The 22,992-nt window shown below is 28.3% G+C and overlaps 3 protein-coding genes across 7 annotated transcripts; all 3 read left to right on the top strand.

The window, feature by feature from the left end:
* Window positions 1-460: 460 nt before the first annotated feature.
* Window positions 461-3,544, top strand: LOC115706247 (probable calcium-binding protein CML48). The gene is made up of 5 exons (XM_030633835.2): window positions 461-1,097; window positions 2,200-2,246; window positions 2,912-3,087; window positions 3,176-3,194; window positions 3,289-3,544. The coding sequence occupies exons 1-5, from the start codon at window positions 641-643 to the stop codon at window positions 3,394-3,396; spliced, it is 807 nt and encodes a 268-aa protein (XP_030489695.2). The 5' UTR covers window positions 461-640; the 3' UTR covers window positions 3,397-3,544.
* Window positions 3,545-7,684: 4,140 nt separating this feature from the next.
* Window positions 7,685-9,684, top strand: LOC115706244 (26S proteasome non-ATPase regulatory subunit 11 homolog). Its single transcript, XM_030633828.2, has 2 exons — window positions 7,685-7,939; window positions 8,281-9,684. Exon 2 carries the CDS (start codon window positions 8,306-8,308, stop codon window positions 9,572-9,574), a length of 1,269 nt encoding a protein of 422 aa, XP_030489688.2. The 5' UTR covers window positions 7,685-7,939; window positions 8,281-8,305; the 3' UTR covers window positions 9,575-9,684.
* A 2,131-nt stretch (window positions 9,685-11,815) lies between these two features.
* Window positions 11,816-15,774, top strand: LOC115706245 (protein FATTY ACID EXPORT 3, chloroplastic). Of its 5 annotated transcripts, none has more exons than XM_030633833.2 (8): window positions 11,816-11,987; window positions 12,819-13,103; window positions 13,596-13,983; window positions 14,331-14,498; window positions 14,612-14,658; window positions 14,775-14,812; window positions 15,178-15,280; window positions 15,407-15,774. In XM_030633833.2, the coding sequence occupies exons 2-7, from the start codon at window positions 12,846-12,848 to the stop codon at window positions 15,266-15,268; spliced, it is 990 nt and encodes a 329-aa protein (XP_030489693.1). In that variant the 5' UTR covers window positions 11,816-11,987; window positions 12,819-12,845; the 3' UTR covers window positions 15,269-15,280; window positions 15,407-15,774. The 5 variants fall into 5 exon arrangements, with proteins under 5 accessions (XP_030489693.1, XP_060969265.1, XP_030489690.1 ...); XM_061113282.1 differs by having other exon boundaries at window positions 11,828-11,987; window positions 12,834-13,103; XM_030633830.2 differs by having other exon boundaries at window positions 11,828-11,987; window positions 12,834-13,103; window positions 13,593-13,983.
* Window positions 15,775-22,992: the final 7,218 nt, after the last annotated feature.

Here is a 22,992-nt window from a genome sequence, read left to right as displayed (position 1 = left end):
AAATTTAAGGTATTATTATGTTAACTGTTACTATGGACGGCTTATGTATACATTTTTGTATATATAACATGTTTATATTAGTACACATAATATTATTATTTAAAAATTATTTTCAAAATTCATTTTAAAATTAAATAAAGTTATAAAATATAAAAATAAATATTTAAACAAAATAAAAATTATTATAAATTTTGAAATAATTTTTTAAAATAATAATATTAGGTGTGTCAATATAAATTTGACACATGTACAAAAATGTACACATAAGCTGTCTATGTTGTTAATTAATTATAAAAAAAATGGATAATATTTCCAATTTACAAGCAGTTTAATAGTTAGGAGGATTTTTCTAGTTTAGCCAAAAAAAAAAAAAAACTCTTATAAAAAATTAATTTAATATTACTTTTTATTATTAGGGTTTTATTAAATATTAATAAAATTTCTCCATAAAATATACATTATAAAATAGAAAGTGGAAGGAAGAAGTAACATTCAAGAAGAAGATGATAATGATAATTGAAATAGCCGCGTAAATTAATAAACTCGCACACTAAGCAATCTCAATCTCATATATATATGATATAAAGTTTTGATCTTTATACAAAATTAATCATCTGAATTTTCCAACTCCTCCATTAAAATGGCTTCATCTTTCCAAAGATTCGATTCTCAATCATCATCATACACTCCTTCCGCTCCTCCTGTCCCCGACGACTCACAAAGTTACAATTCTACCCCTCATCCTCCTTCTTCTTCATCTTCTTATCCCCAATTTCATGCCCATCAACCCAATTCTCTCCCCAACGAATCACAAAATTACTACAATTCTACCCCTCATCCTCCTTCTTCTTCTTATCCCCAATTCCATGCCCATCAACCCAATTCTTCATACGGCTATAATTCATATGGGAAATTCCCACAAGGGACGAGTCCTGATGTGATTAGGAGCTTTGAATTAGTGGATAGAGATCGAAGTGGATTCATCGATGAAAATGAGTTGCAGCAAGCACTTTCTTCTGGGTACCAAAGGTTTAGCCTTAGAACGATTCGTTTGCTCATGTTTCTCTTCAAGAATACCCATGATTCTCTCAGAATTGGTAAAGTTTTTCTCTTTTTCTAATTTCATTTACTCTCCTTTCATTTTCATTTATTAATTATTAGGATATTTCTGTAAAAAGGGTTTCCTTTATTGAATCTTTTGGGGTTCTTTTTCTTTTTATGATGATGATGATGACCTATTGTTGGGACCAATTTGGATATTAATATTAGGCTAATTAAGATTTTTTGGCCTGTAATTTTGAGGTATACTAAATCGTGCCTTTAAAGTACAAAAGTTTAAGTTCGGAAAATATAATTTTGTTAATATCAAAGTTGGGTAACTTAATTTGGTACGTAAACAATAGCTACATTAGTTGTCCCTTAGTAAACTTGAACATATATTTTGAATTTAGCAACCTCAATAGATTTCAGAGAATTTTTCAACGGCCTAAAAAGTTTAAAGTTTGAGTACACGATTTGGTACAAGGTATTAACATAATTTAGTACATCTTAAAGTTCATAAACAATCTTTTAGCCGTTAGTTCTAGGGGATTTTTAGACTTGAAAAATTCAAAGGCATAATTTAATACAAGTTAAAAAAATAATAGGCTGAAGTTTAATATGTATAAAATTATGCTCTCATACATTTTAGGTTAATAAAATTTATCTGAACTATTAAGATTGTTAGATTTAAAGACTTCTATTCAATTATGTTCAAGTTTACTAAAATTATTCATATACCAAATCGGATCCCTTAAACTTTAACATAAATTGTGCTTACTAAATTTCCGTCCACATCAAGCGCCCGTTACTAAAATCAAATAGAGTTAGAAGGAAGTTCTTTGCATCCAACCGAATTTTCAATGACAATAAATTCGAAGTCACGATTTGGTACATATAATCCAAATTAACCTTCTTAATTAGTCTTATTCCAACTTTGCAAGTTGGATTATGTTGCTGTGTGTGAATTTTGGTCTTTTTGTATAATTCTGTAAAGAGGGTCTCCTTTATTGAATATCCAATATTGGCTTCTGTGTTTTTTTTTTTTTGATAATGATGATAACCGATTGTTGTTGACTGTTCTAATTATTGTTTAAGTTGGCTTTGACTATAATGGTAATAAATATTAATGGTACCTATATATATGTTGTGTTATTTCAGGTCCAAAAGAGTTTTCATCAATGTGGACTTGTCTTGGTCAATGGCGCGTAAGTACCTAACTTAACATTCTTTTTCTCTGGTTTTGTTTGTGTCTTCATATTAGTTTATAGCTTTTCATATGAGTAGGGCTTTTTAAGTTTTCTAATTAAGAAATCAAACAAACTGATATGTTGCGAAACTTATATAACTCGTACTCGTGTTGTTGCTCGTCCTCGGTTTGCTGTAGTTGAAATTCACAAATTTTACTTGTCTTGTAAAGGACACATCTCTTGTTATTCCCCGAAGAACTTCGGTTCTGATTTTACTAAAAAAATATATGCGTTTTTTTTGGAGAGAGTTAAATCTATTTCACCAATCGAGTTAAAATCTATTTTCTTTTTTTTCTTCAAAAAGTAACTTTTGAACATGCTTCGTTTTCTTTGCTTTTTTCTAATTAGACGATCCATTAATCCAACTTGCTGAGGATTATAAATGGATTAATTCTTTTAGATCTCTCAGAGATTTCATAAAACGGACTTTTTAGAGATCCCCAAGGACCAATCCTTGCATGAATTGATAAGGATCCAACAAGTCCAACATTAATTCTTTCAAACATATCATCCGAACGAAGATAACTCAATTTTCTCCAATGAACTATTTGTGTCAATGAACTTGTACCTCTTATTGTCTTTTGCTTAGCACAACTCTAAAATTGTTAAGCTGTGATTCACAGGGCATATTTCAGCAATACGATAGAGATAGAAGTGGGAAAATTGATCTGACGGAGCTAAGAGACGCTCTTTTTGGTTTAGGCTACGCAGTCCCGGCTTCTGTTCTTCAACTTCTGATTTCCAAGTATAACAATGGAAGTGGACGAAGAGTTGAGCTTGATTTTGATAGTTTCGTCGAGTAAGTACTCTTTCGATTAATTGACATATATGTTGAATTAAATTTTTCAATATTCTCATTTCTAACATTGTGATATGTTGATTTACAGATGTGGAATGATTGTCAAGGTAAGACACTCTTCTAATTACTCTTTAAGAAGTCAAACAACACTTGTTCAACATAATCATAGCTTTGTAATTTCGTGTTTTTGTTGAATTTCAGGGTCTGACCGAAAAATTTAAAGAGAAGGATAAGCAGTATTCTGGATCGGCAACTCTTAATTACGACGAGTTCATGTGCATGATCATTCCATTTCTTGTGTCATATTGAGTTGAATCTGTGTGATCCTTTGTAAAATTACTTTCATGAAATTCTTTTTACGAGTTTTTGAGTTTTGGCTTTGGGCTTGTAATGTAATGTACATTTGTTAGATTTTCTCTTGTTTTCTCTATTGTAACGTACATTTGCGCTTTTTTTTTTTCTTTTTTTTTTTTTTTTTTTTTTTTAGTATTATGGGTAAATATTATTTTGAATTATGTGGTTTGTAAAAATTACTAATTAAATTTTTTATTTTGTTAGATGATAAAATAAATTTTATATTTTATAAAATGGTACAAATAAGATCTTGAATTGATTTTTTTTATCAAAACAAAATTCAATAATAACCTGATTTAGACGTGTTATAACAAAATTAGTTATATTTATTATATTTTTTTCGTATTAAGAATTGTTTAAATTATTTATATTAAAAAAAATATTGTAAATTGAGCTCAAGGTTCTATTATACTATTTTAAAAAATACATAATTTATTTTATTATTTAACCAAAAAAAAAGTCTCTAAGTAACTTTTACAAATCCAAAATAATATTTAGTCTTGTATTATATTGTTCAAGATAAAAAATGAAAATTAAACTCAAAAGTCACAACCATATTTTAATTTTTCATTGTATTACAATTGCAGCTTTTTAGTTTTTGGAAAAAATACCAGTTGCTGTTATAAACTGCACCAAATAAATAAATAGTACATTATTGATAATCACCAATTATAATTTTTTATTCCAAAACTTTAATTATATTTATAATAGTTATCTTAATTTATGTATTTGAAAATATATGTCAGAATATTTTTTCTTAAATTTTTTATGATGGTGCTTATTATAATTATAATATTAATTTTGGAAATTTTTAAAAAATTCTAGAAAATTTAGATGTTGAAAATAAATTTGAATTTTTTTTAATACACACGATAAATTAAAATATTAGGAACTTTACTTTCGATACTATAAACTTTTCAATTTTTATTTTTTTTTTAAAAAAAAGTAACAAGATTACAACACAAAAATAATATGAAAATATAAATAGTTCGTAGTTGTGTAAATAAAAACTTATAAACCGTAAAATTATTCTGAGTGCACTGATTAGAATCTTCTATAACAATTTCTTTATTAAGAAAGTGTTGAAATATTTCTTTTCATTTAATATGTTTGTTATGTTAAAACATCATCACAATAAAATTTTAAAAGATTAAGAATAGTTTATTGTCTTTGAATTTTTTTTTAACATGTACAATAAATTAAAATATCATAAACTTTATTTTTAATACTTTAAACTATTTGAAATCTTTAAGAAAATAACAAAATTACAATATTAAAACAACATGAGAACGAGAACATTATTAGTTCATACTTTGTAAATAAAAACATAATAAATTTTAAAAATATTCAAAATTCAATAAACCTCATTTTTGTAATTGTTTTAATTTTGCTAGGTATTTATGAAAATATCTCAAAAATTAAAGGGATAATTACATACAACACTAATTTTTGTAAAATAATTTACATTTTTATGTTCAAAGTTTTTTTTTTTAAATATTTTATGGTATTTTATAAAAATACAAGAAAAAAAAAACACATAAGAATAACACAAAATAATATAAAAAATAATTGACACATAACTAAAAATCAATTACAAAGGAAAATTTGATTTTTTATCCTTACATTAAGGGGAAATTTTTTCCTTAAACCTAAAATAGCCTATATTGGTAAAATAGGACAATATTTACTCAATTCCCACAGTACCTCCTCATTCAAATCTGACTCCACAAGCATCGTACCCAACACAATTTTTTTGAAAAATCACTCAACACAAGCATCGGACCCAACCCCATCAGACTCAGCATCGGGTGCCATCGGACCCCATCGGGTGGGTCCCCATCGGACCCATCGGGTCTTCGTCTTCCCCAACCCATTCACATGGAGCATCGGTCTGAATCGGACTGCATCGGACCCGGTGGTTCGATAGACATGGGTTCGTGGTGGAGGAGGTGGCCGATCGCGCGTGGGTTTTTGTTTTGGTCTGTTTTCATGGTGGTCACGGCGTCGAGCGGTGCGGTGGTTGCGGCGGTCGAGCGGTGCGGTGGAGGAGGTGGATCGGCGTGGGTTTTGTGCGGTGGAGGAGGTGGATCGGCGTGGGTTTTGTGCGGTGGAGGAGGTGGCTCGGCGTGGAGGCTTTGTGGGTTTTGGGTTTATTTTGAGAGAGAAAGGAGGAAGAGAGAGAGAGAGAGGTTAAGAAAAATGGGAGGGGTATTTTAGGGTTTAGGGAAAAGTGTACCCATTTTTTCAATAGTTATACCTATTAGTTTGGGGAACAAATTTAGGTATAAAAAATGCATAGAAAATTAAATTTCCCATAACAAAATAACAAGAATATAATATAAAAAAATTGTAGTTTATGTAAATAAAATATAAAATATTTGTTTCAAAAAATCTAAGATATTGAAAATTCCGTACAGACCGTATTTTTGTAATTTGTTTTTGGTTATTTTTCGTTTTTTTTTTTTTTGAAATCATCCCAAAATTAAAAGTGAGAAAATTGTATTGTATACCCATTTTACTTTATCTATTTTAATTTTCACTCTCATTTCTATATTTATTGAGATATACCCACTTTTATATATGATGTTCCTATTATATTCCTTAAATTAATATAAATCATGTGCTACACTTAAATGGAGGGGTGAGTATATTAGACAACTCACTCACAAAAGTAGATAGATTTTAATGAAATATAATATGATAGTATTTTTGATTAATAGATAAAAAAAAAAATGTATTCTTCAACTTATCCCAAATCAAATCAGATTTAAACTCGAGGAAATTAAATCCTGTACCCTTTTTAAGTTAGACTCTCTTGTTTTTACCTTTAGTTTTAAATTTTCTCACTTATACCTTCTTTTTCAGTTTTTATTCCCATTATACCCCTTCCATTCACAATCTCTATTTATGTTCTAATGTGATATTCTTCTTAATTTTCTCTAAAAGCTTCACAGGCATATCTGCCTATAGGAGGCTCCACGAGCTTCACTGCTATCTTCGTAGGCTTTGCAATCATTTTTTTTCTATAATTTTCATGAATCCATGAAAATAATTTTATATGGATGTATTAGGCGTGCACACAGATCATGTATTCCCCAACTATATCGTTTTTGTCATAGTCTTATATTCAAAACACACACTCACATTCACACAAAAAGTCTTATTCTTATGGATTTCCCATTATTATTCTTATGGATTTCCCATTATTATTTTCACAATAACTAGCTAGACGAGTTAGATCATTAACTGCATATTATGCCATTGAAAAACTGGTGTGGAGTTATGAAGAAAGAAGAGAACTTTCTATGAGTTATTTCAACAAACAAATATTTAGAAGGCATTATATTGTTATATAATGATCCTAATAAACACACAAATTTATGTAGTATATATAAATATGTACAAAGGCAATACAAACAAACAAAAAAAAAATTGGAGAGTGGAGAAACTAGAACTAAAGAGAGAAACTAATACAAATTTTGAAAAGGAAAGCTAAAGACAAAGTTACATACATTCAAATAGAAGGAGGAGGCAGAGGGATGCTGGCGGCTGTGATTGTCGATGTGTAGCGTTGATGTGGTTGTTATTATCGATGTGTAGTGTTGATGGCCTGGCGGAGGAGGCAGAGGGATGCTGGCAATGGTGGGTACGTTGGGAGGGCAAGAGATGGCAGAATCTAGAGTTCCGTTGGGATGTTAATGGCTATGGATGTGATTTGTGTGAAGGGCATATTAGGTAATGCACTTGTAAAACTGGGTATATTTCAATCGGGGAGTTCTATTTACACCCCACAAAATGATAAGTACACCCTATTATTAAAAAAAAATATAAACTTAAATAATTTTTAAAAATTACTCTTAATATTTTTTTAAAATTTTTTTCTCACATTATTTTATGTTAATTTCAATACTTATTTTGATTTTATTTTCATAATTTTTTCTAACTCATGTATATATTTTTTTTTTTTCTAAGAAAATTTTATATAATTTTTTATTTTAATTTTTTTCTCATAATATTTAAAATATAATTTATTTTTGTTTGATAGGTATATTTTTTAAGAATATGAATTGAAAAAAAAAAGGTTAAAAAAATTTAGTACAATTAAAGATATAAATTTTATATAAAATAAAAATTATTAAAATGGGGTGCCTTTAGAAAATTTTGGGGTGTAAATAAAATTTCCCATTTCAATCAAATCTAATGTGGAGAGGTATTTTTGGTTAACTAATACAAAAAAGGGTACTCCTCAACTTCCCCCTTTAAACTCTATATTAGCCCACTGTAAGAAGCCCACGCCAAAGCCCAAACCCAAGCCCAAGCCCAAGCACAGTTACTTAGTCACATTGTTCTTTGCTCTCTCCCTTACTCAATCTCTCTCTGGCTTTTCTTCGATTCTCTCTGTAAACCCTAGAAATATCACCAACCTCGTTCTGATCGGAGATCGGAGGAGAGTAGGAATTCCGTTTCAATCAATTGCCGGTTAACACAATTACTTCAGGTACTTACTTCACTCACTATCCAAACTTTCATAATTTTCTGATTTTGATTTGTGAATCGATCCCATTTCCATGCTATTTGTATTGTTCTTACCATATCTTTATACGTTTGGGATGATTATAAATATTATGCATATATGTATTGGTGTTGATGATGAAGTGTTTGTAGCTAAGCTAGGCAATTTGAATTGGAATTGTTTTAACTACAAATATTGTTTCTAGCTAAAATATTAAAATAGAGTTATGTTACTCCAATTACTCCAAAATTTCTTCGATCTATTTTCTAATCATTATAGTTTTGTTAATTTCAATTATTTTGTACGTTATCTCTTTATCATCGCAGTTCAAGTGAATTCAAAGCAGTAGCAATGGCTTCATCATATCTTCCAGCCACTGCCGATTCGATTGCTCAGGCTTTAGAAGCCAAGGCTCCATCTGAAGCCATCTCTATTCTCTATAAAATTCTTGAAAACCCATCATCATCTTCTGATGCTCTGCGGATAAAGGAACAGGCAATCACAAATCTTTCAGATCTTCTCAGGCAAGAAAACCGGGCTGAGGACCTCAGAAACCTTCTAACTCAACTGAGGCCTTTCTTTAACTTGATTCCCAAGGCCAAAACTGCGAAAATTGTTCGCGGAATCATTGATACAGTGGCCAAGATACCAGGCACAGCAGTGCTTCAGATTTCTCTCTGCAAAGAAATGGTCCAGTGGACTCGTGACGAGAAAAGGACTTTTCTTCGACAGCGAGTGGAGGCCAGGCTTGCAGCTCTTTTGATGGAGAGCAAGGAGTACTCAGAGGCCCTAAACCTTCTTTCGGGTTTGGTGAAGGAAGTTAGAAGATTGGATGACAAGCTTTTGCTTGTTGACATAGATTTATTGGAGAGTAAGCTCCATTTCTCCCTTAGGAATCTTCCTAAGGCGAAAGCTGCCCTCACAGCTGCTAGAACAGCAGCTAATGCCATATATGTTCCCCCAGCTCAGCAGGGAACTATTGATTTGCAGAGTGGAATCCTGCACGCCGAGGAGAAGGACTACAAAACAGCGTACAGTTACTTCTTTGAAGCTTTCGAAGCATTTAATGCTTTAGAAGATAGTAGGGCTGTGTATAGCCTTAAGTATATGCTTCTATGTAAAATCATGGTGAACCAGGCTGATGATGTTACAGGAGTAATATCATCAAAAGCAGGTTTGCAGTATGTTGGGCCTGAGTTGGATGCCATGAAAGCAGTGGCCGAAGCCTACTCAAAACGCTCTTTGAAGCTTTTTGAGACTGCCCTTGGGGATTTCAAGGGTCAGTTATCAGAAGATCCCATTGTTCATCGACACCTTTCATCGCTTTACGACACCCTCTTGGAGCAGAATTTGTGCAGGCTGATAGAGCCGTTCTCGCGAGTTGAGATTGGGCATATCGCTGAGTTGATTGAACTTCCGATTGATCACGTAGAGAAGAAGTTATCTCAAATGATTTTGGACAAAAAATTTGCAGGGACTTTGGACCAAGGTGCTGGGTGCCTAGTAATTTTTGAAGATGGCAAGACTGATGCCATATACCCGGCCACGTTGGAAACATTAACCAACATTGGCAAGGTGGTCGATAGTCTCTACGTGAGATCGGCCAAGATAATGGCTTGAAATTGTTACCGTTACCTTCTCTTTTCGTGGAAATGTCATGGAATTCACAGACACTTATGTTCAACTTTTTTTTTCTCTTTAGAAATTAATGCTTTGGATATTCATTTGTTTCTTCTTTTCTTATCTGTTCTATGTTTTGAGTTCTTAATATCAGTCATGTGAAACTGAAAATCCCAACAAAAATTCTGACAAAGAAAGCTGATTTTGCATTTACATGCATATTCTGTCATATGACAAATCATGTTTGTTCTATTGAGTCAATTTGAATTGAATCTGTGTTCTGCTCTTCACCTTTGTAAAAATACTCATCAAAATTCTCTTAGAGTTCGTTTGGTATGCCGTATTATACCGTATTGTATTGGACAATATTATATTAAATTGTATTTTATGTAAAACTATACATTGGTATTAACATTAAAACATTAAAGTTTAAGATAGTATTATATAAACATGTTATATAATTCAATTTAATATAATATAATATGATCTAATGAGTTTTGGCTTTGGATTTTGTAATGTAATATCGTCTTTCCTTCGTGTATAAGAGTATTCATGTAATATTTGCTGGTAATAGATAATATTTAACGTTTTAGTAGTTTGAAGAGTTATATTACAAGAATTTAAATTTAGATGGTTAAGTACAAGTGAAATGATAGTTGGAAGGATTTAGTCGTTAAAATATTCCAAGAATTAAATTAGAAAGAGCTCTATTATAAAATCTTTCCAACTGTTATTTCACTTGTATTTAACAAGAAAAATATTTAAAATTTGTACAACCGTAATAGATAATTTTATGGTTCTAAACAGTAAAAATATTCAAAATTTTGTACAATCATATTCTTATAATTGTTTTAAGTTGTTGGTATTATAAAAATATTCCAAGAATTAAGGAATAATTACATAAAATAATATTTTTTGTAAATTTTTTTACATTTTTATGCTCAAAGTTTTTTTTTTTTATATATTTCTATGGTATTCTATAAATATACAAAAAAAAAAATATATGAAATTAATAAGAAAATAACATTAAAACAATATACAAATAACAAAAATCTAATAAAATAATAATAAGAGTACAACATAAATATACACAAAAAAATGGATACATCGATGCACCCTTATCTGTTTTAACACCTGAAATAATTTTTTAGTCAAATTTTTTCTCATGGTCATGTACGTTATAGTTATTTAAGACATCCTGCAAAATTTTAAGAAATTTGAAAAAGTTTAACACGCCGAAAACTACGTTCAAACAGTATATTGCACGCGTGACTATTTTATTTTATACGCGTGTAAAATAAACTGTTTGAACATAATTTTCTATATTGTAAATTATTCGGAATTTCTCAAAATTTTGTAGGTTATCTTAAATAGTTATAACGTACGTGAATATGAAAAAAAATTAGACTAAAAAATTTTTTTCGAGGCCGAAACAAGTTAAGGGTGTATCAGTACATCCCTTTTAAGGGGGTGCATTGTAAAATCACCCAAAAAATTATATATTGTATAAATAAAATCTAAAAATTCATAAAAATGTTAAAAATTCCGTACACTCTATTTTTATAATTTTTTTTTGTTATTTTTGTATATTTTTTGAAATTATCCAAAAAATTAAAGAGGAAATTACACTCTATACTCTTTTTATATTGTCCTTTTTTATTTTTACCTTCTTTTTTAAAATCTATCATTTTTACCTTTTTTTTTAAACATTGTACCAATTTTGCCACTGTCACTTCAAGATACTTTCCATGTAATTCTCTTATGTAAGGGTATTTTGGGTACAATACATATAAAAAGAGGTATGTTTCAAATAAATATAAAATTAGAGGTAAATTTGATTAATTGATGAATAAAAGAGATTTTTCAACTTACCCCAGAAATTAGGGGTAAGTTGAAAAATGCCTATTTTATTAATCAATTAACCAAATTTGCCTCTAATTTTATATTTATTTGAAACATACCTCTTTTTATGTGTATTGTACCCAAAATACCCAGACATAAGAGAGTCACATGGAGAGTATCTTGAAATTACAAGGGCAAAATTGGTACAATGTTTAAAAAAAGAGGCAAAAATGATAAACTTTAAAAAAGAGGGTAAAAATGAAAGAGGACAACATAAAAAGGGTATAGAGTATAATTTCCTCAGAAATTAAATCAGAAAGACCTCTATTATTAGCCCAATATGAGAAGCCAAGCCCAAGACCAAGCCCAAGCCTAAGCACAAGCCCAGTTACTTGGTCACATTGTTCTTTGCTCTCTCCCTTACTCAATCTTTCTCACTCTATCACTCTTTTTGTCCTTTCTTCGATTCTCTCTGTAAACCCTAGAAATATCATCAACCTCGTTCTGATCGGAGATCGGAGAAGAGTAGGAATTCCGTTTCAATCATTGGCTGTTAACACAATTACTTCAGGTACTATATATACTTACTTCACTCACTGCCCAAACTTTCTAAATTTTTCTGATTTTCGTTTGTGAATCAATATCATTTGCATGCTATTGTATTGCTTTTACAAATATTTTATTTTGTGTTTATAATTTTAGGATAATTATATATATCTTGGTGTTGATGATGAAGTGATTCTATAGCTAAGCTAGGCAATTTGAATTGGAATTATTTTAACTACAAATAGTCATACAATTAAGAACATCTCTAAGGGCGATTCTGTATTTATTTTTTTAGGTAAAATATTAAAATGGAGAGTCATTTTTCATAATGTTACTCCAATTATTATCCTCTCATGATTATTTTAATAATATTTTAATGATTTGAATTTGTTAAATTGTAATTAGTTTAATAAAATAATAAAAATGTAGTAAGTACATTTGATTAGATTCACTTAATAATGTTGAGATGCTAATGGAGCTGCACATGTTGGTCGTAGATGTTACTTCAGAACTTTAATCCGTTTGTTTTGAAAATCGTTGAAAAAGTAGGGAGCTCCCTATCCATTCTTAGAGCTATTTATTTGTATGGTGGGAGCTCATTTTCTTCAAGGCTCACTCTCTACTTTAGCTAAGGAGTTTGTTTAGAGAGCATGGTCGGAAATGCTCGAAGTTACTTGTTGGAACAATGTTGTATTTGTTTATTGGAGAGAATGATATTAGTTTGTAGTTGTTTCAAATTTTTATCTTGTTTTTTAATAGGAGAAGCAAAATAGACAATGCTTCATTGAATAATTTGAAACTAGATAAAAAAAAATGTTTTTTTTTACTAGTTTTTCTCTTATATTTCCCTGAACAGTAACTGAAATTATAGGCAATAGCGAAAATGAGTTCGACGATGGAATCACTTTCGCTATTAAACCCTAGCTGTAACACCGGTTCTTGGCTCTCTTTGAAGAAAGCGGCTCCAATGGCTTTGCGTTCCTCGCCGTCTTCTTTGTGTTTCGATCCACTTGGAAGAGCTCACAGTTGCCGACTGTTTGCTGCACCAACCAGAGGACTAGCCTCTGCTTCAATTTCACTACATCGAAAAGGTTCCTCGACTCGACAGCTGGTTGTCTTTGCCGCTTCGCACGAGGATTCTGTAAGCCGATAATTTTGAGGTTTTTATCGCTATTTAATTTTTGAGTGTGAAATTTAATTGGCGGTTTTATGGTTTAATGCTTGCCATGTATATGTTGAAATTATTGTCGTTTTTTTTTGAACAATGGACAGTTTTCTTCTTGTTATTGATGATAGTGTATATGCTGAAGGGTTGAACACTGTGATGAAACCGAACTTTTGTCAGGGCAAATCTTGATTTTCATATATGTGTATTGAATTTCTTTCTGTTTATTATAATTGATCAATGTATTTAAAATTTCTTGTCTTAAATTAATCAAATGTGTTTTCTTCTGGAATAGGCGTTGATTTCGTTTGTGCACGGTGTAGCATTTTAAATAAATAAAACATTTTTTAATATTTTGATGATATTAAGCACATTATGGTGCATTAGTGTACACGTTCATTCATTCCAATTTCCTCGTCTTTGAATAAGGTTGCTTCGTGACATTAATATTGTAAATATTTCCAGAAGCATTCGGAAATTGAAGTGGAGAACGAAAAGGATAATATAAAACTGGGAGCTGACGAATCTCAGGAAGCTTGGAGAGAGGCATTAGCTTCCTTTAAAGAACAAGCTTTAAAGATTCAGAGTGTATCTCAGGAAGCATACGAGGTATACTCTAAGAAAGCGTTGGTTATTCTGAAAGAAACATCAGAACAGTTGAAGATACAAGCTGATAAAGCAAAGGATGATTTGAGTGAGATCGTAAAAGAAATTAGTGAAGATGGCAAAGACTATCTTTCAACAGCTGCAGAACAATCTCCTGAAGTTAAGGAAATTGTGGAAACGTTCACTTCATCAACTGATGATCTGAGTGACATTTCGAAAATCCACGACTTCCGAGTTGGGATACCGTATGGTATGTTAACTTACAATAAAACCTCTTGCTAAGTCAATGCGTCCGGTAACAGGAAGTACCATTTCGACACAAGAAAGCTTTAGGAGTTAAACTTCCATTTGTCTGTATTTTGGGAAAAACTATTTCTTGTTTTTCATTGACATTAGCATAAAAATGAATACTATAGTTCCCATTTCGATCGAGCCTAAATACTAAATATTTAAATCGACTAAATTAATTTCATTCAAATACTATAAAATAAAAACTATATTAGGATCTTATCTTATAATACTTCAGGTGCTAACGAAACTATTTTATGAATTAAGACAAAATGATCAGAAGACATTATTCAATTTTCGTGTATGCAGGTTTAGTTCTTTCTATTGGTGGCTTTCTCGGCTTCATGGTAACGGGAAGTACAGCCGCCATTAGGTTTGGTGTTATTCTCGGTGGTTCTCTTCTGGCTTTAAGCGTAATTAGTTTAAGATCACATAACAAAGGAAAACAATCTTCTTTAGCTCTTAAAGGGCAACTGGGTTAGTATATATACTATTTCTGTGTAATACTTGTTTTGTTATCTGAGTTTTCGGTGTGTTTCAGCTGACGTTTGTTTAGACAGTCTTGATTAATATTGATTTTAATGTGGCAGTTATTGCAAGTATACTTTTCCTGAGGGAGGTACGCTTGCTAGCACAGGTAAGAAGTTTTTACAGTTCTAGATATATATCGCATTCATATACAAACTTGTATTGAAGGTATTTCCATTCCATGCTTCTAAAATTTACTATTTATCTTCTTTTTTTCTCTTGCAGAGACCATCAATTATCAGTGTTTTAACGGCATTTATCAGGTTATTTTCTTGTAATATTGACACCTATCAATGATTCAATATGTTAGATTTGTTTGCTTTGCTTTCATCATATTCTTAGGTTGTGTTTGGTTGGAAGTAACGAAATTGAATGGAATGGAAAGGAGCAGTTTTCATTTCTATTTCTTTGTTTTCAATCCTTCCAACCAAACCCAACCTTAATTCATAATATACGGAGCTCTTGCCATTACTTTTCTGGATACGTTTCAACTGTTTATGCCATTCAGATTCCGGGTTGTGGTTACTTGTTCAGTCATTTAGTAACGTACCACTGAATATGCTACCGCCACTTTCTTGGTCTGTTGCTTCTGAAATGTTTAAATCCAATACTTCATTTTCTCATGCAGCGGAGCAGTGGGGGCATTCTATGTATATAGGATTTCACAAGATGGAAAACAGGAACGAGGGTCAGACTTGGGAAAGAAGGCCGAGAGTTAGTTCCACGGCATGGTAGGAATAGGATCGCTTTATTTTCACGACTTTTGATTCGGTTATGTCTATGGAGCCCTGGTGAGAGTTATATTTTGTTCTTTTAAAAAACAACTAATTGTGTTTATTCTTTTTGTTCGATTTCAGGGTTGGAGAGTTCTATTACAATACCTTAGATAAGAGTTCGGATTTGAGAAGGTAATGTTTGATTCGATCGATAATGAGCTCGTTAGAGGATTTTGTTTTTTGTAGTATTATTTGTGTTGTTGTTATGGCGAAAGCAATAATATAGAGATGCAAGAACTCATGGTTTAGTATTTTTTTCGGTGTATGGCCCGGAATTAAAAGAAAGTGGAAGAAGATCACAACGCCGAAAAATAAAAATGATAATCTCAGTGTTAAAAACATTTTGAGATCGAAGTCGATAAAAAAGAAACTGGAAGGACAAATTCCTCATATCGGATTCAATTAATATTTATAAAAATATTTGATGAAACAAATTTGATTTTTAAAAATTCTTGAATTCATTCAGGGCATGTTTTGTGTATAACATAATGGGATGAAATTGGACATTTTAGGGTTTGGACAAAGTTATCTCGAACTAGGAAGCTTTTTTGCTTGAAAATATTTTTATCTAGGCAAAAATGTATTTTGGAATGGTCCTTTGTAGGGGTGGGCATCATCCAATCCAATTGAACCGAACCGATCCAATCCAATCTAATTACAAAAAGTTGGATATCCAATTACAATTGGATTGGATTGGATGCTAAAAGTTGGATTCTAATTGGATTGGATCGGTTATTGGATGTCAATCTCAAAATCCAATTAAAAACCGATCCAATCCAATTACATTTATATATATATTAAAAAAATATTTATATAATAACAAATATTAAAAAATATAATAAATATTTATTATATTTTTATTACATTTTTTTTGTATGTTGAATTTGTAACACTTAATTGTTTAGTGTATTTATTTTCATGATGTTTTGTTCTATTTTATTACTTAAAAATGTTGTTGTTTTGATTATTTAAAACTTTTAGTTACAATACACTTGTAAGAATAGTATATTTATGAAGTATTAAACTTAAATAAAAAATGATACTTAGTTTTTTACGTATTTTTCTTTATATTTTTAAGTTAATATTGAAATTTAGATGTGTAATTGGATATCCAATTAAAAAACCGATCCAATCCAATTAGGGATTGGATTGGATTGGATTGGATTGGATTTTGAGGTCTAATTGGATTGGATCGGATGATGATTTTCCAAATCCAATTACTAATTGGATTGGATCGGATGAGAAAAAAAAAGTTGGATTGGATCGGATGCCCACCCCTAGTCCTTTGGATATTTACTCGATCTCTTTAAATATTTAGGAATATCATTTAGATCTTGTATTTTGCAAAAGTTATTAATTTGACATAAAATGGATCTTGTATTTTTTTAAAATGATACTAGTAGGATCTTAAATTGATATTTTGTTAAAATAAAAGTTAATTATAATTTGATTTAAAAATACTATGATAAAATTGTTTATATTTTCGGTATCAATTCTTTTTAGGAATTGTTTTTCAGGTTGGTTATATTAAAAAAAAAATTGTTAAAAATTAAGCTTAGGGTTTTATTTTTACTATTTTAGAAAATACAAGATTTATTTTGTTATTTAACAAAATATAGGATTTATTTGGTAATTTTTACAAAATATAGGGTTCAAAGTAGTATTTATTTACATATTTATTGTGAGTATTAACTTTATATTTTCATATATAACAAAAATATTTATGAAGTATAAACTAAATAAAAATGTATTAAAATATATGTTGCCATGTTATTGTTTTAAGAACAAAATTTAATGATTTGTACTTAATTGTAACAAAATATTAACATTATGTATTATGTATTATTACCGTAAAAAAAAGGAGTAGGCACTATTTTGAAGACTTTTTATTTTCTAAAATTAGATTAATTATATTACTTGGTATCTTATGGTGTTAGAAATTAATTTTAGATTGGTTATATTAAAAAAAAATAATAAACAAAAATTGAGTTAGGAGATTATTTTGTTTGTGTATAATTTTAAAAAATATAAAGTTTAATTTGTTATTTAATAAAATGGAATGTTAAATTAATAACTTTGTAAAATATAGAATTAAAATGGTATTTATTGAAAAATAATTGAGTTTAATGTGTAACAATCGAACAAATTTAAGTATTATTACTGCAAATATGTCTTATTTTTTAATTTATTAATTAATTTTTGTTTTAATAAGTTTTCTTTTTCCATCTTCATGGAAGTTAAGAGAAAATTGCTCTTGTTGTAACTTTGGTGTTGATGATGGCAAATATAATAGACAAATGATGTTATAAATCACTTATATAATTTAATTAAAAAGAAAATCAACATACAATAAATCAAGCAAGACCAACTTTTTCAACATAAATAGCCTGTACAAAACAGATATTATTATTATTATATATGTATATATACAAATATAAATTTTTATCTGAAAAAATATGTGATGAAAATGAAAGGGACAATAATTAATAATGGGACCAAAGACAAAGAGGGTCACTATTATTATATCATCAATTCATATACACTTTTTAAAAGCTTTATTATTATCTCTTTCATTATTTTGAGGTGAAATTCATGCTGACATAAAAAAGAAAGAAAGTAGTGTGCCTATATCTAAATATATCAATAAATAGTCCTCCAATCAAATTTTACTATTTTTGTCATTATATATAATGTGCCTTACTATATTAGATATTTTTCATAGAATCTATATATTGATTTTCTCTAAAAAGAGAAGGAAAAAAATATTTATGTGGCTACAAATAAATATATATAACCAATAGATATTTTGCATAGATATTAATTTTGTGAAGGAAAAATTATATGTACTTCTTTTGAATTTTGAATTTATCTATAGTTTCTTTTTTATTATTATTTAATTTTATTGAATTTAACCCTTAAGTTTTCTAATAAACATTTTTGTTATTTTTTTAGTTGAATCTAAATAAAATATAAATATTTTAATTCCAATTAATGTTTTTACGGGGTTAGAATTATAAGTTCATTTTTAATTAATTTTAATGCTGTGATCGTGTTTATGTGTTGAAACTAATTTAGGTGTCGTTTGGTAACACTTTTGTTTTTTAATTTTTTAATCACAAAATGAAAGTAAAATTTTTGTTTTTAAAAATTTATTTTTAAAAAACAAAAATACGTTCTGTAACTTTTTCAATTTTAAAAAAAGAAAACAAAAGTGTGTTTTGTAAAGTTCATTTTTATTTTTATTTTTTGATTTTATTTAAGTCAGGTCAAGATCCTGGGTTGGATTCGGGTTCAGGTCAGAAGTTGGGTTCAGCGCCAAGGCCGTCAGGAGGGGATTTTGGTCCGGGTCTGGTTGTAATTCAAAAGATTAATTAAGAAAAAAACTGTTTAAAAAAATATTGATAGTGATTTTTTTTTTTGTTTTTAAAATTTTGATTTTTAATTATAAAATTGAAAAGTAAAATCAGTTTTATAGAACATGTTTTTTAAAAATATTTTCACTTTTTCACTTTTAAAAACAGAAAACTGATTAAAAAAGTGTTACCAAACGCCACCTTAGTTTTTCCATTAGTCTTGTCTTTTGACATGATTTTTTAGTCTTTTCCTTTTAGTTTTTTCTAGTTGGAGTCTTGTCTTTTGGATGGGTTGTGTAGCTCAGAATCATCATGGTGCTATGGTAAAAACATTCAAGAAGGGGAAGATTTGATGTATTCAACCTGTAATTGCTGAGATAATAGATATTAAAGAAGCATTGAGTTGGATTACAACTCATTCGCGGGATAGAGTCATGTTGGAAACAGATAGCTTGGTGTGTGTCCAATCGATTTAGAGCAGTATTTTATGCCTTCACAATTAGTATTTTGTAAAACGATATGCAAATAAGTTGGCTCATTGCTTGGCAAGAGACTCTTGTTTCTCTACAAGTCGTGTGCTACAGTTGGAAGATTATTCCTCTAAAGTGCATTCTATTATTTTGAACGAATTTATTAATTAATAGATCTTATGATTTTTATTAAAAAAAATAATAAATAAAATAAAATATAAAGATAATATCTTCCAGAAAGAGTAGGTGTTTCTCAATGTAAAAATTATACATCTACTCATCTTGTTTGATAATAATTAATAAGTAACAAGATAACATAATATATATTTATAGGGAAAACCTAGGGTAGGAACTATGGTTTTGTCCTCATATTATGGGGAAGTAAATTAAACTAATGGAAAATTAGAAAAAGTGAAATGTAGATATTATCCCATTAAAGAGTTGTAGCAGAATATATTCCCATTATTTAATTTAGGCTAATTAGTAATTTTTCCTCCTGAATTTTGACATGTAATAAATCGTGCTCTCTGAACTTTTTTGACCGTTAAAAATTCTCCCCGAACTATTTTAATACTTTTTTTATTTTAAATCAAATTTTTAATACTTTTTTTTATATAAAATATATTCACACAGTCCGCACAGTGTACCACACCACCATACAAAAGCAATTTTTTTTTGGGACTGATTTATTTTTTATTTTTATTTTTTTGTTGCTTCAAGTTGATAAGCTTTGTTTTTTTTTTTTTTTTGTTGCAATTGAAAAAAAACACAGATATTTTTTTTAAAAAAATATATATTAAAAAGTATCATAAAAATTATATAATGTTCATAAGAGTATATTAACAAGTGCAATTAATGATATTTACAATAAATTAAAATTTGTGTATAAATAAGAAAAAATGTGAATCCAAGTTGTATAGATAGTGACATTAAAGAAAGATTCAAAAATAGATTTAATCTTTTTTGGAAAATTAAAAAAGTTTTTTGAGCTCAACAACAACACTTACAAGAAGTTGTCTAGCATAAATAGAATTGTTCTTAAAAATGTAAAAGAGTTGTAAATTTTTTTCTTTTAAAGAAAAATCCCTTGTGGATATAATTGTCTTGATTATATTAATAGAAAATATCTTTTTTGATAAAAAAAAAATAATAAAATATTTCAAATAAAAATATTACTACATAATTTTATAAAATATTAAAGCAAAATAATTTAAAAGATAATTATGGTAGAACTATGTATGTAAATAAATTAGTGGTAAAAGTACTTAAGTAATCAATTTTGTTATAGTTAACTAATAGTATAAAAACATTGATCGATAGTAAATTTCGTAAGTAAAATTAATTTTGAAAATAAATACTTACAATTCAAATTAACTTTTAAAAGAATAATAATTCAAATTAAAAAAATAATAAATTTTTTAATTATTAATATTATTTTATTTTTTTAAAAAAATAAATATATTATTAAATATTTTTATAATATGTATAAAGTTTTAATTGTATACAAGCAATCTTATCGTAAGAGTATACACCTTATATCATAATAACCGCATAATCTAAAATCAATGGTAAAAAAAAATCTCTAGCGGTAAGGAACTGTTGCTAAGTCTTACTATAATCTTGTCCTATATTTATATATAAAAATAATAATAAATTATATTTATATTATAAATTTGATTTGAGATATTAATAATCGTTCGATCAGTTAAATTATAATTTAATAATTATGAAGTGAACAAAATGCATCCTCTAACAAATAAAATCCATTATCTAATAATATATAATAATTTATTTATTTGGTCATTATGTTCACTAATTTGGTAACAAAATTAGACTAGTCTAAACATTCACACATAATAAAGTGTATTGAGCCATCTGTAAATCTTATCCTTTGTTGTTGGTTTTTTTTTTCTAATAATTTATCCTTTGATTTTGATACTTATGGTCCATGATGTTGAAAGCCACCAAACATTATAATAGAGTATTATTATTATTATTTTACTTAGAAAAGAAAAAAAACAAAAACATGATTCTTATGTTGATTTTTTTATATGAAAAGTTTATATATGAGTGGAAAAAATTATATATTTCTAAAATATCATAATATAAAATAGTGTTAGTTATCTGTTTTTGACCACCCAACAAAATTTGAAGAGTCAAACTAGTCATTATTATATGTATTATGAAAATGAAGCCACTAATTAATTAGGCTGCTAATTATAATAATAATCGCCATTGTTGAAAAATATCAATTTAATAATGTGGTGGAAACAATTTCACTTTAATTTTCATAAGTTATGATAGGAGAATTACTAAAAGGTACTATTGGAGTTTAGTATATTTCTCAGTGTTATACTGTTATTGGTGTAATAAAGTGTCGAGTCCCATGTAACTTAAGAAAATAACTTTTAATGAATATTGCTCATCAATCGTGGAACGCTAACTATAAAAGGTATGGACACTACTAATGCTCAATAATAATGCTCTTAATAAATGTCTATTCAATAACATGAAGGATTGAGTTAATGAAGTCTAAAAACTTTCATAAGAAATTAAGAATATTGGATTAAGATAGATAGTGACATTAGTTTTAAAAAAATAATGATAATTTGCGGTGAAATTACTCAAGTTTTCGTAAGAATAGTATGTAATTAATTTTTTTTATATTGGTGGCAAAATTACTTAAATTTTTATAAATGTAACAAAAATATTGAAGCTTTTCATTGACAGTAAAACTATTTGATCGTGCTATAATAATGCTTTGTGATTAGCCACTTCGCCATAAATATGAAAGACTCATTTACAATATTTATTTTTATTTTTATTTTTCGATAGCAAATTAATATCTACTAAATTAGTAGGGGCGGAGTGCTATATTAAAAAATTTAAATAATTTTGACGTTAATGAAAATTTTGAACGGTTGCTTCTCACACACAAAAGTTTGAGTAATTTTGTCACAAATATTTCGTGAAAGACGACAACAAACGGGATTTGTGTAAAACCAAATTTAACTTTGAAACAACAGAAAAATGTTATTTTTCAAAACATCATCAAATGGAAGATAAGATAAGAGAAAAGATTTCTTTTTCTTTCTTTGATAGAAACCTAATTTTGACTTTTGTAAGCCTTAAGTTAAGACAAGAAGAATTTTGTTCAAAAAAGAAAGAAATAAAAAGATTCACTTGCACGAATGCAAGTGGAAAATACTATTAGAAAAAAATTTATTAATATTAATAATAATTAAATTCATACAATGATTAGCTTGATACAAATCAAGTAGAACATATATGTGTATGTAAACCCTAACACTATTTGATTCGGTTGAAAGTTTATGTGTAATTATTAGTAAGTGTAATTATTATTTTTAATATAGTATTGTTTGACAAAATAATTAATAATTACATAAAAAAAAATAATTTTTATATAGTATAATTACATTTAATTCTCATAGGGTTATGAGAATTGAAGAGTATAATCGAGTGCTCTCGATTATATCCAGTTACACAATTACTATATAATTACGTGGTCAAACAAATATGCAAAATTAAATACAAATAATTCCTTTCTAATGGGATGATTACACAACATTATTTTTTTGTAATTTTTTTATATTTATACGTTCAAATATTTTTATATATATATTTTTACGGTATTTTATAAAATCAACAAGAAAACTACATAAAAGTAACATGAAAATAACATCAAAACAACATCAAACCAACAACAAAAATTAACATATAAATAACTAAAAATCAACAACAAATTAACAAGGGTACAATATAAAAATATATCAAAAGATCGTATTTTCTGTAAATAAAATCATAACAAATGTTAAAATGTATA

Source organism: Cannabis sativa, chromosome 1 (assembly GCF_029168945.1).
Source record: "Cannabis sativa cultivar Pink pepper isolate KNU-18-1 chromosome 1, ASM2916894v1, whole genome shotgun sequence".
NCBI classification, from domain to species: domain Eukaryota; kingdom Viridiplantae; phylum Streptophyta; class Magnoliopsida; order Rosales; family Cannabaceae; genus Cannabis; species Cannabis sativa.
The sequence above is the reverse complement of the archived record's forward strand: the minus strand, read 5'-3'. Positions and strand labels throughout refer to the sequence as shown.

What these genes read in the sequence shown, in the direction of transcription:
- LOC115706247 (XM_030633835.2), top strand. Translation starts at nt 641, where the DNA reads ATGGCTTCATCTTTCCAAAGATTCGATTCTCAATCATCATCATACACT. An exon ending in CCATGATTCTCTCAGAATTG is followed by an intron (nt 1,098 to 2,199) that starts GTAAAGTTTTTC and finishes GTGTTATTTCAG; the next exon opens with GTCCAAAAGAGTTTTCATCA. An exon ending in CTTGTCTTGGTCAATGGCGC is followed by an intron (nt 2,247 to 2,911) that starts GTAAGTACCTAA and finishes TGTGATTCACAG; the next exon opens with GGCATATTTCAGCAATACGA.
- LOC115706244 (XM_030633828.2), top strand. Translation starts at nt 8,306, where the DNA reads ATGGCTTCATCATATCTTCCAGCCACTGCCGATTCGATTGCTCAGGCT.
- LOC115706245 (XM_030633830.2), top strand. Translation starts at nt 12,846, where the DNA reads ATGAGTTCGACGATGGAATCACTTTCGCTATTAAACCCTAGCTGTAAC. An exon ending in AGCTCTTAAAGGGCAACTGG is followed by an intron (nt 14,499 to 14,611) that starts GTTAGTATATAT and finishes TTAATGTGGCAG; the next exon opens with TTATTGCAAGTATACTTTTC. An exon ending in GTTTTAACGGCATTTATCAG is followed by an intron (nt 14,813 to 15,177) that starts GTTATTTTCTTG and finishes TTTCTCATGCAG; the next exon opens with CGGAGCAGTGGGGGCATTCT.